General features: G+C 46.5%; 1 protein-coding gene across 7 annotated transcripts in view; it reads left to right on the forward strand.

The window, feature by feature from the left end:
• The window catches only part of TENM4 (teneurin transmembrane protein 4), a 1727786-nt gene that overhangs the window by 1626255 nt on the left and 87910 nt on the right, over positions 1-13621 (forward strand). For all 7 annotated transcript variants that reach the window (XM_063951320.1, XM_063951326.1, XM_063951322.1 and 4 more), the window contains 2 exons: positions 1151-1270; positions 4367-4628. In XM_063951320.1, the coding sequence (XP_063807390.1) occupies positions 1151-1270; positions 4367-4628 (382 nt within the window). The remainder of the gene's footprint in view (positions 1-1150; positions 1271-4366; positions 4629-13621) is intronic.

Raw genomic sequence — 13621 nt, forward strand, 5'->3', positions numbered from 1 at the left:
CCCCCTCCCCAAGTGCCAAATATGCTCCTCCAGTGCTGTTACTTACCCCTCCGTCGATCCTGCGCTGTCTTCTGAAGGAGGAACACGGAGCGCACAGCGCGCGGCTCTCCTGTGTCCCTCCTGCATCTCCGCCGGCCGCGCCGGGTCTATTAAAGGAAGTGCCGGTTCGTGATCAGAGGTCACGAACGGGTACTTCCTTTAATAGACCCGCCGCTGCTGCCGGAGATGCAGGAGGGACACAGGAGAGCCGCGCGCTGTGCCCTCCGTGTCCCTCCTTCACACTGCACTCCCTGTCACACTGCACTCCCTGTCACTGCACTGACTCGAGTATAAGCCGAGGTAGCTTTTTCAGCACAAAAAAAAGTGCTGAAAAAGTTGGCTTATACTTGAGTATATACGGTATATGAGAAATGGAAGACCATTTGACACGCATATTAATACAGTAGTGGGGATTATTTACTAAACAAAAGGTTTACAAAGTCGACTATTGATCGCTGGATTTAAACGACAATAGTAATGAACACGAAGCAAGCCTGTGCGTACATCTCATTGATATCATTAGTAAATGTATAGGATGCAGTTTAATAGATTTGTGCAGGCCAAAAAATAGTTGCCTGCACCGTATATGTAGGCAGGGTGGGATTGGCCCACTGGAGTACAGGGGAAATCCCCAGTGGGTTCCACTGCCAAAGGGTCCCGCCCCTTCCTCTAATGTCAATTCCAAGACTGTGTCCTCGAATTATACATTGTTACTCTATTACATGGTCGCTAATGGCTTGCTAAGCCTCTGTGAGGGCAGGCCACACCCCATGTGGCAACTAGACACACCCATTAAGTATGGGCCACTACCGCTGCATTCCCACGGTGGGCCCTCCCTGCCCCAGTCTGACACTGTGTATGGGATGAATCCACATTAAAGCCTTATTTATAATAAGTTGATCCTGGCCTCCTTGTTCATTGGCGAAGGCTGCACACCAGCGAGTACTGGGCTGTGATACCATATATTGCTCCCTCATGTATAGTGAGATGATACCTGGGAGCAGTAGCTTACAGCGCCAATTCTCATGCTACTGTCACTATGTACATACCTCTCGATGTTTTTCTCAGTTATGGCTCATTTTAACGATAGGATCTTTTCTTTTTCTTTCAGGCATGCATGCGTCATACGTGGTCAAGTGATGACATCAGATGGGACGCCGTTAGTCGGCGTAAATGTCAGTTTTGTCAATGCCCCACTCCTGGGATACACCATCAGCAGACAAGATGGAAGGTAATTCTAAGAAGAATGTGTTTGACGGTGCTGGATTGTAATGAAGGCGTTGGGGTATTTCCTGCGGATTCATTACGGATCCCGGCGGTTGGGATCTTGACAGTCAGTCAGGACGCCAACAGCGGTATCTTGGCGGTCAGAATCCCGATGGTAAATGCTGGGTTCAGGGGTAGGGTTAGGCTGCAGGTGAGGTGGGGTAGAATATCAGGATCTGTCAAGATTCTTGAACCTCTGTTGCTGTCGGGATTCCGATACCATCCTGTTTCATGGGCCGGGAACTTACTGTTCTATTAAATTCATTGGAGCAGTTCACAAATGCCAGATCTGGGGGTTATAATGGGCCATGCCCCTAAAACCCACTTTTTGCCAGCCACTTTTGTGACCTGTGGAATGGCGTCATTGGGAGGTATATACAGAGACATTACAAACAATAATTGAATATCTATATATAAGTACGTTGTATTGCTTCTGGGGAGGTTGCGATACATCCCCAACATGCCCAATTTTGGACAAAACATCACCCATTTCTGTGCTAGGTCCTGCCCCTTAGTAGGCCTGTAAGTCGTGACTGGGGAAATTGTGATGCATGACTGCATCTTATCATCCATTCCTCCTGTTTCCTGTATATATTTGTTTTATTGTTATTAAAACAAAACAGGACTGATCCCGGAGGTCTCCGCTGGTCACACGGTGTATATAATGTGTGTGAGCTGTCACTTTTATTTGTGATTATACAGACGTGATGAAACAGAATATAATTGCGATGGCCTCAGAGGAGTGGTTGGCGCTTGGTGTGTTTCCTTAGACAGAACGTGTCCTAAGACACCACGCGCTATGCGCGGCACAGTAAGGTAATGCCCGGCTGCTGTGCTGCTGATCATTAATGGCAATTAGCACCAAGCAGCCAGAGAGCTGAAGACAGCCTTCCTGACTAGAACAGCGCTGCGGCATAACTCACTGGAACCCAGGAGGGGTCCTCGCTATGGACGAGCTGTCAGGAGTGAAAATGAAATCCCTGCTCCTCCTCTACAGAATCTAGTACAGGAGCCCTGTGTCTGAGAGCAGAATCCCGGTGTGTTTTCCAATACCCCCTGCCGACATCTTATTGACGAGCAGTCCCGCAAGCCATTGACCGAGTTGGGCGTACAGGGAAGATGAGCTGTGTTGTTAAATTATAACTACAATAAGGCCAGAGTTGTAGTCGATACAGATGTTCTCTGGATAATCTTAAAATAGCCCAAGATCCACTGCTTTGTAGAAAATGAAAAGACATTGTGAAGGTATTTTAATGAGTTTTAACCCGTTTATTTACAGCTATGTCCTGTGTTAAGACTCAGGGTTTGTACTGCGACAAATCTTGAAGGTTGTAATTATTGCTGCGTCTCCGTAATGAAAGCGTTCTATAGAGTTTTGTTACAGTCACACATTTGGCATGATCACTGGTGCCATAACACATTTGAATGAGAATAACTGCAATGCTTTGCTTTGCCGTTTCAGCTTTTTGCTTCCTAAAGTTACTGCATTACTTTTTTGCTTCGACATAGTGGTTCGTGTTTCAACAGTGCATTTACCTTATGGTTGCTTTTACTATATAAGCTTACTGGCTGATGGAAGTAATGAACATTATAAATATCTCTGGTGCTATAAAAAAAAAAATGAAAATATTATGCATATATTTGTTTAAAGTACAAATAGCTGTATAATCCTATAATGTTTAGCTTCAACATTTCACACGTTTTTCCTGTCATCTACCCTTGAATGCTAATCTCCCCTTGCCTGTAATAAATAATACATCCAACCTCCGGTGTCTTTGCCTTGTCGGCATCTTGTAAATAGCCTCATGTTTGTCACATGTCATTCCTATCCGCAAATATCAGTCTGCTGATCTGCACACAGGGCTAGATGGATGTGTCTCTGTCATCTCCACACAGTGCAGGCAGCCATTTTGTGGGGTCCCCAGCATGCAGCCTGTCAAATACCTAGGTTCTAGTTCTGTCCCTGAGGTAAAAAAAAAAGGCAGTGTATTGTTTCAGCTACAAAATTAATGCCTGTTTGCATACCAGGGCAAGGAGAAAGGTGTGCACCAGATTTCTGAAGCAATGGACTATCCCCTTCCCTCCCCCAAGTCATATCTCTAATAAAAAAAAATGAGGATGTACCATTTTTCTGCTACTACGGATGTGATGTGTATTATTTTGTGCAACCGCAAACTTTCTCAGAAGTACAAAACAGACACATAGATCACATGCAGAGTAAATTTTTGCACATGAGTAGGTACAAAAAATATTGTCCCTCAGTGACCCCTACATTGGTTCAGTCAGTGTTATTGGTCGTCGTACAAGAACGCGACATGTTGAGTCTATCTCTTTACACATAAATGGTTAAAAAGGGTCTATTCCAGATGGTTGGAAGGGCTCATTAAAGAAAACAAACCCCACAGTCAGCAGATTAACATAGCGGTATTTGACGGTAGTCAGGAAACACTAATTTTCCCGATGATTCAGCTCCGAGGACTGCGGCCTTGATGGTGCCGAGCCAGATGCCCAGTACTTTTCAGACTCCAGCAGATCTGCTTGGAAAGCCAAAGCGGCATACTAAATAGACTTTTATTAGCATTCAACTGGAAACGACTAGCATTAATGGAAACGCATACTGGAAAAGACATGTAAAACTGTCACGGAATGAGATAAATGTGACAAAGAAGAGGTATAAGGAAACATCTGGGAGTAATCATCATAAATAAGTTATCGCACCATGAATGCATTTGTGCGAGGGCCTTGCGGGGAGCTTGGCGTAACAATTGCAAAGGCCTATTATATTTGATAATTACCGAGCAGTGTTTGGGCCATTAATGCAATTGGGTTATGTTATTTACTAGCTGATTACAGATACAAGGTTATGTAACCGTGATAGAAGACATTTGTAGATAAATTGGTTAAAACGTGTAATTATCCAGCTAATTACAACGTCAGGCGGGTTTTTCAGGTAACGGCGGTTAATAGAGGCATAATTTCACTTACATAAATACAATTCATCGCTCGTTGATGAAATATGACCTCTAACTTCATTTTCTTCTTGTTTTTTTGATGCAAACAGCTTTGATCTGGTCACCTATGGCGGTATCTCCATCACCTTCCGGTTTGAGCGGGCTCCGTTCACCACGCAAGAGCACACGCTTTGGCTGCCATGGGACCGCTTCTTTGTCATGGAGACCATCACCATGAGGCACGAGGAGAACGAGATCCCTAGCTGTGACCTCAGCAGCTTCGCCCGTCCCAACCCCGTGCTCTCACCGGCTCCACTAACGGCCTTCGCCAGCTCTTGTGCAGAGAAAGGACCGATTGTCCCTGAAATACAGGTAAAATAAATAAAAGCTTTTTGCAGAGGTGTTGTCGTGATTAGAGTAATGGCCACTATTAATTTATTGGGGCGACGCCTTAATTCCTCAATGACCCACTCGGGGTATAGGGAATATTAAACAGGTTTAAAAATCCTGATTCCTCGATCCCGACCAAAAACGGTCAGGATCAGCAAAACAGGCAGTTTTAACATGGTTCATTTTCCCGATTCCCGATTTGACGATCATCGATGGCTGCCAATCAGGGGATCCGGCAGAGTCGGGGGAATCGACTCATAGATGTATGGGGGGGCCATAACCTTGAGAGTATCTGTGTTCAAAATGAATGGCTCATTAAAATGGTTCTCTGTGATAATTTGTCCACTGAAGTTCAGGCTACCCTGGAAGCTACAGCTGATATTTCATTTTCATTTCATATATCGTGCATCTGTCACTTAACACACACAAACTGTGCCTCATGCCTCAGTAATACCTCCGGTACCTATTAATATGCTGCGTTCTGCCCATGAAAGGTGTTTCTTTATCATCCACTAGGGGTCACTGGAGTACTCTTGGGATATGGACGGGCTTCCGTAGGAACAGCACTGAATATTTAAATTTAGAACACTCCACCCCTCCATATCCCCGAGTACCTCTCAGTGTTTTTTCTGTGCTCGAAGTAGTAACAGCTAATGTGGCTGAGTCCACACTTACTTTGAATTTTATTTTTATTTTTATTTTTTCTATTTTATGTATCCCTTTCCCCCTTCCAAAAGGCAGGGTCAGGGATAGTGCAGCTGCTGATAGCAGCAGGGGCGTGTCGGGCCTCTCTGAAAGAGCTCCCTCACAGCCACACACACACACTTCCTGCAGGCTGGCCGGCGCTTACTAAGAAGCCCCGTCGGAGCCTCATTACAGACAACTATTGCAGGTATGTGAGGAATGAGAACGGGGCGGTCAGCTTCCGCTGCCGTCCCGACGAGGGGAGAAGGTGCTGGTGTTCTTTCTGACTGCGGCTGCAGCAGCGCCGGCCGCCGGGTAACGCTCAGCTGCTGGCCGCCGGGTAACGCTCAGCTGCTGGCCGCCGGGTCTCCGCTCCAGCGCTTCTTACATGCTCCGGCCGCCGCTACAGGCCATCTGCTCCCCGCGTCTGGTCCGCCGCTTCTCCCAATGCTCCGGCCGCCGCTTGTATCCGCTGGGGGCCGTAGTCATAGCGCTAAGCTCCCAGTTTATCAGGTGCCCGATGCCCGGCCCGCACTGCACGCTACGGAGCAGCTGCGAGGGGGGGGGGGAGAAGGGACAGCAGCAGGCTGTTGAATGCCACACATTTATATATATAATATATAATGAGGCTTTTGCTGGCAGGGAGACTGTGTATAACATCAGTATGGAATGCACTGTGATTATGTGTATAAGCATGGCAGCCATTAACCATGCTTCCTGTGGCAGCCATTAATCATGCTTCCTGTGTCTTCCTGCTGTGATTCCAGAACGTTCCTGTCCTACATCTCTACTCCACCGGAGGCGCAGGGGTGTTAGTGGGAATTTGGGATCACATTTCAGAGTACTGGCCACGTGTACTGCACTTGGCCAGATTTATATACAGAGACACCTTACTGCTATTTTACTGAGTCGTGCAGGTGTCTGTTTTTTGTGTATTGTATTGTCTGTCGCCATAATGAGTAAGGCACCAGCAAAAACTAAAAAGCATAATTGCAAAGTCTGTAACAGTGTATTACCGGATGGATCTACCACATGTACAGTATGTTTTGTGAATTCGGTTCAGAATACCATTTCTGCTCCTGTTTTACAACCAATTTCCTCACCGGACCCTCCGTGGGGTATGTTAGTAAATGTACTGGATAGGTTACAATCAGAATTGACCGCCGCTCGTCAGGAGCGGGAAACGGTAAGATCTGAGTCTAGGGTGAGACCGCCAGAACTACCGGAGGCGTCTCAGTCTTGCGCAAGGTCCAAATCCATTTTGGGTAAACGGGATAACTTTCATATGTCTTATGATTTTCCAGTGTCTGCTATGTTGCATTCTGACGATTCCATGCCAGACCTCACGGAACAAGATGAGGGTGAGGAGGGCGAAGTGGAGTCAGATGGCGAGGATGTTAACAGTTCCGGCATTGATGATCTCATCAGAGCGGTACGTCAGTCTCTGAGGTTTCCTGAAGCTGAGCAGCCTCTCACAAATGATCAGGTCGTATTTACTAAACGACGGAAGACGCCAATAAGTTTTCCTGTGTCGGATTCTCTAAATCAGATGTTAGTAGAAACACGACAGAATCCAGATAAACGGTTTTCTATACCTCGCAGATTTAAGTCTAGTTACCCGTTTCCAGACTCGGTAACGTGTACATGGGAGAATCCACCAATAGTTGATTCGTCAGTGTCCAAGCTTACCAAGAAATTAACCATACCAGTGCCATCAGCTACTACGCTTAAAGATCCTTCAGATCGCAAGATAGAAACTATGCTAAAATCCATGTATGTAGCAGCAGGTGTGATGCTAAGACCTGGATTGGTTGGCATTTGGGTCACTAAGGCGCTCATAATATGGCTTACAGAACTCAAATCTGCTTTACATGACGAAAACCTGATAATTCTTGTAAATCAAATGATTGAGGCTGTAGAGTATCTCTGTACAGCATCTACTGACGTCTGTCAGCTCACTTCTCGTATTTCATCGTCGCTAATTACGGCACGAAGAGCACTCTACCTGCGTACTTATCAGGCGGAGGCAGAGGTCAAACGAAGTATAGAGGCGTTGCCTTACGATGGAAAGAAGTTGTTTGGTCCAGAATTGGACGCATGGATTGCGGAGGCTACGGGAGGTAAGTCTGTTTTCTTACCATTGCCTCCACCGGTTCCAAGAAGAAGGTACGCTGGACCTTCGTTCAAATCCTTTAGACCTCAGCCCTTTCGAGGACGTGGCAGAGGATCAGCCACGCCTGCTAGACGTGGTCGCGGACGTGGTTTCCATCAAACCAACACAACTCGCCAAGACGCTAAGGTTACCGACAAGCCAGTGGCATGACGGCCTACCAGCCCATCTCGGTTCTCCAATTGTGGGAGCACGCCTTCAGACGTTCCATGTGGCGTGGTTCCACACATCCGCGGATGGCTGGATCCGCAATTTAGTGTTAAAAGGTTACAAAATAGAGTTCGACTGTCTTCCGCCTCTGCGGTTTTTCAAGACAGGATTGCCTCTGTCGGACGACAAGAGGAGGGTTTTGCAAATTGCCATTCAGTCCCTACTGGATTCGGCAGTGTTGATTCCGGTCCCTGTACACCAACAGGGTCAGGGTTATTATTCAAGTCTGTTTGTGGTCCCGAAGCCGGATGGCTCAGTCAGACCAATATTGAACTTAAAGGGGCTCAATCAGTACGTAACTTACTACAGATTCAAGATGGAGTCTCTACGTTCGGTGATTGCGGGTTTAGAGGCAAAGGAATTTATGATTGCGCTAGACCTCAAGGATGCGTACTTACACATTCCAATTTGGCAGCCTCATCAGAAATTCTTACGGTTTGCAATACGCCAGAACCATTACCAGTTTCAGGCTCTACCGTTTGGTCTGTCATCAGCGCCACGGGTATTCACCAAAGTGATGTCTGTGATGATAGCTCACCTCAGATCCCTGGGAGTGACAATAGTTCCGTATTTAGACGATCTGCTCATCAAAGCTCCGTCTCAACAGATACTTCTCCAACATGCGCTGCTAACATACAATGTACTGGTTCACCACGGTTGGATTGTCAACTTCAAGAAATCACATCTAATTCCGTCTCAACGCCTTCAGTTCCTAGGTATGATTCTCGATACGGTCAATCAAAGAATTTACCTACCACAGCAGAAAGTACAAATGCTACGCCATCTAGTACAATTAGTGCTCAAGCCACGCACAGTGTCGGTACACTTGTGCATTCGCCCCTTAGGCACAATGGTGGCAGCTTTCGAGGCGCTTCAGTTCGGAAGATTTCACTCTCGTCTATTTCAGCTGAATGTGCTTGCCCAGTGGTCGGGCTCGCATCTGCAGATTCACCACAGGGTGAGGTTGTCACCAACAGCAAGAGTATCTCTGCTCTGGTGGCTCAAGGAACACAATTTAACCGCAGGAAGACGGTTCGGAGGTTGGAATTGGATAATTCTAACTACGGACGCCAGTCTCAGAGGTTGGGGAGCGGTAATTCAAAATTGTCAGCTCCAGGGTCTCTGGGCGGATCACGAGAAATTGCTGTCTATAAATGTTCTAGAACTCCGCGCAATTTACAATGCGCTACGACAAGCAGTGCACGTGCTTCGCTCTCAGCCTGTCCAAGTGCAGTCGGACAATGCGACGGCGGTCGCATACATCAACAAACAAGGAGGAACGAGAAGCCGCATGGCAATGCGGGAAGTAGCTCGAATCCTCAATTGGGCGGAATGCCACCAGGTGATATTGTCGGCAGTGTTCATTCCGGGAGTGGACAACTGGGAAGCGGATTATCTCAGTCGTCGGGATTTTCATCCAGGCGAATGGGCATTAAATCCAGAAGTGTTTCGCATGTTGGTTCAGCGATGGGGTTATCCTCAGGTGGACCTGATGGCGTCTTGACACAATCACCAGACATTCCAGTATGTGTCCAGAACAAGAGATCCACAGGCAGTGGCGGTGGATGCTCTCACGGTCAAGTGGCCGTACAGTCTTGTGTATCTGTTTCCACCGTTTCCGTTGCTCCCTCTGGTGCTAAAACGAATCAAAAGAGAGACGGTCACAGTCATACTAGTGGCGCCTCATTGGCCTCGGAGAGCTTGGTACTCGGATCTCCGAGGATTACTCGCAGACGATCCTTGGCCGCTCCCGCTACGTCCAGACCTGTTACAACAGGGTCCATTCCTTTACCCTGATTTAGCGCGGCTGCGTTTGACGGGGTGGCTGTTGAGACCGCCCTCTTAAGAAGAGAGGGCATTCCAGATTCAGTTATACCAACCATGTTACGAGCTAGGAAGCCAGTTACGGCAGCTCATTATTACAGAATATGGCGTGCCTATATAGGTTGGTGTGAAGCTCGGAAATTTCCGACATCAGCTTTCAAGTTATGCCGCCTCTTGTTGTTTCTACAAACAGGGTTAGATGGAGGACTGCGTTTATCTACACTAAAGGTGCAGGTGTCTGCGTTGTCAATTTACTTTCAAAGACGATTGGCTCTATTGCCGTCTATACGCACTTTTCTCCAAGGTGTCCTCAGAGTACAGCCTCCATTCATTCCACTTACAGCGCCATGGGACTTGAATCTGGTTTTAGAGTTCTTACAGTCTTCATATTTTGAACCCTTACAGCAAGTGGATATAAAGTTTCTCACTTGGAAAACAATTTTTCTTCTAGCCTTAGCTTCGGCAAGGCGCGTTTCGGATTTGGGTGCATTGTCATGCAAGGCACCGTATTTGGTGTTTCATGATGACAGAGCGGAACTTCGTACGAATCCCGCCTTCTTACCAAAGGTAGTGTCATCTTTTCACATCAATCAACCAATAGTAGTTCCTGTGTTGACGGCACATTCTGGAACTCTGGATGTGGTACGCGCATTACGCGTTTATGTATCCCGAACGTCTTCAGTTCGTAAAACGGATACGTTGTTTGTTCTCTATGATGCTGCCAAGATGGGTTGGCCAGCGTCTAAACAAACTTTGTCCAGATGGATAAAACTGACCATACGTCAGGCTTACCTTCATGCTAGGTTACAACCGCCTACGTCAGTAACCGCTCATTCCACACGTTCTGTGGGAACTTCATGGGCAGCTGGTCGTGGGGCTTCTGCGACGCAGCTTTGCCGTGCGGCTACATGGTCTTCAGTGCACACGTTTGTGCGCTTTTACAAGTTTGATACGTTTGCGGCATCAGCATCTAGCTTTGGCCGCCTAGTGTTACAAGTGCCAAACAGCTCTCCCGCCCACGGGGGAAGCTTTGGTACGTCCCAAGAGTACTCCAGTGACCCCTAGTGGATGATAAAGAAAATAGGATTTTGGTACTTACCAGGTAAATCCTTTTCTTTGAATCCATAGGGGGCACTGGACGCCCACCCAGAGCAGTTTTACCTAGTTGTGGTTAGTTCTGAGGATCTTATGGTAACACACTTTCACCGACTGGTTCAAATTACAAGTGCTGGTTAGGGTGTCAACTGTTTAGTTGTCAGTAACGTTATGTGTTAACTTCGTTATTGTCAGTTATGTTATATGTAATACTCCATTGTCAACCTCTCTATAGTTCCTGTTCGGCTCAGTAAAAAACACTGAGAGGTACTCGGGGATATGGAGGGGTGGAGTGTTCTAAATTTAAATATTCAGTGCTGTTCCTACGGAAGCCCGTCCATATCCCAAGAGTACTCCAGTGCCCCCTATGGATTCAAAGAAAAGGATTTACCTGGTAAGTACCAAAATCCTATTTTCAATTTGCGCAAGGGATTATGGAACAAGACGCTGGAATTTGCAGATGAGCAGCGTTCTGTCCCATGACTGTGAGCAACACAAATATAGAGTGGGCTAGATGACCATCCCACACCCCCACCCCACCCCTCCCTGCAGATATGGCCCCTCTGATTCTCGTAGTTTTGCAGAGCAGTGGAAAACGGGATTTCATTTTGTGGAGAGCGATTATTGACACGATGAGGGGATGCGTGGTGTGGAGGGACACACGATTATTTCCATTCTGCAACAGAAGTTTGATTTTTGACATAGCTGACAGAGAACAGCTCTCTCACACTTTAATTGATTTTATTATTCTCACCTACGTATAAGTGCTGCACCGTTCATTTCCGTCTTAAAGGAGGCTGAGCAGAGCAGCGTATGAGGAGAAAGTTGTAATTCAGTGAAACGCGTGGCTCTAAAATGGTCACCAAAGGCTGGACTGTGATATAACAGTGTGCATTTTCAGATTGTTGCTAACCTGCACTTCTGGTTTGCGGATGACTTTCTCTAGTTTGCAGGGTACCGTGCCCCTGGCACTTTGCCAGGGTTGGTGTGCGTGACAGGTTGCAGAAAACATGGAATGCAATGGAATCTAAGTTGAATACCTGAATCCAATGTTAAGCCATAAATAGTTAAAATGACTACAGTACATGCAGCTCAACTTCTACAAAAAAAATAATCCCCATGTAATCTCCTGTTATGATCGGACAATGAAATAATTGCTGTAAAATTAAATTAGCAAGAAAAAAAAATTGTTAAGCTGTTTTTCTGAAAGTAAATACTGTGTATTCCATTCCCCGCTTTGTCACCTCGCATCGCACAAGCCCCACCTGATTGTATGACATCTCTCAGACCGACGCATTCTACTGTGACACGGATTGTAGCCCTCCCACTGTGATTTCACCATATAACTCCCCCGCCCCCCACTGTGATTTCACCATATATCTCTTCCTGTCCCCACTGGACTAATTTGAAGTGTCATTTTCATACAAAGCCACTCCTACTTTTTGACAGGCCACACCTCTTTTGGGGTAGGAGAATCTGCATTGTTGGAAGGTATGAACTCAGTGAAGTCAAAACAAACCTAAATATGACAATAATCTGTTGACCATCAGCCCTTTTGAGAGGCGTATTCAGACTGCGCATGATCCAGAAATGATCACCCATAAGTCCGAGCGCTACAGTGTCATGCGCATTTCAGTCACATTCTCACTTACCACCTATTGAGGCGGAAGTGGGTTGTAAGTAGTGATGAGCGGGTTCGGTTTCTCGGAAACTGAACCCCTCCGAACTTCACCCTTTTTACACGGGTCCGAGCCATACTCGGATTCTCCCGTACGGCTCGGTTAACCCGAGCGCGCCCGAACGTCATCATCCCACTGTCGGATTCTCGCGAGATTCGGATTCTATATAAGCAGCCGCACGTCGCCGCCATTTTCACTCGTGCATTGGAAATGTTAGGGAGAGGACGTGGCTGGCGTCCTCTCCGTTATTGTTGAACTTGATTGTGCATTATTGCTTAATTGTGGGGAGGGCTGGGGAGCAGCTGTATAATATAAGAGGAGTACAGTGCAGAGTTTTGCTGATAAGTGACCACCAGTTATCCGTTCTCTGCCTGAAAAAAACGCTCCATATCTGTGCTCAGTGTGCTGCATATATCTGTGCTCACACTGCTTAATTGTGGGGACTGGGGAGCAGCTGTATTATATAGCAGGAGTACAGTGCAGAGTTTTGCTGACAGTGACCACCAGTATACGTTGTCTGCCTGAAAAACACTCCATATCTGTGCTCAGTGTGCTGCATATATCTGTGCTCACACTGCTTTATTGTGGGGACTGGGGACCAGCAGTATTATATAGGAGGAGTACAGTGCAGAGTTTTGCTGACCAGTGACCCCCAGTATATATAGCAGTACGGTACGGAAGGCCACTGCTCTACCTACCTCTGTGTCGTCATTAAGTATACTATCCATCTACATTCTATACCTGTGGTGCATTTTAGTTTTGCAGTTTGCTGACACAGTGACCACCAGTATACTATATATAGCAGTACGGTACGGAAGGCCACTGCTCTACCTACCTCTGTGTCGTCAAGTATACTATCCATCTAGATTCTATACCTGTGGTGCATTTTAGTTTTGCAGTTTGCTGACAGTGACCACCAGTATATATAGCAGTACGGTACGGAAGGCCACTGCTCTACCTACCTCTGTGTCGTCAAGTATACTATCCATCCATACCTGTGGTGCATTTCAGTTGTGCGCAGTATATATAGTAGTAGGCCATTGCTACTGATACTGGCAAATAATTCCACACATTAAAAAATGGAGAACAAAAATGTGGAGGTTAAAATAGGGAAAGATCAAGATCCACTTCCACCTCGTGCTGAAGCTGCTGCCACTAGTCATGGCCGAGACGATGAAATGCCATCAACATCGTCTGCCAAGGCCGATGCCCAATGTCATAGTAGAGAGCATGTAAAATCCAAAAAACAAAAGTTCAGTAAAATGACCCAAAAATCAAAATTGAAAGCATCTGATGAGAAGCGTAAACTTGCC

This window comes from Pseudophryne corroboree, chromosome 2 (genome assembly GCF_028390025.1).
Source record: "Pseudophryne corroboree isolate aPseCor3 chromosome 2, aPseCor3.hap2, whole genome shotgun sequence".
NCBI lineage: Eukaryota > Metazoa > Chordata > Amphibia > Anura > Myobatrachidae > Pseudophryne > Pseudophryne corroboree.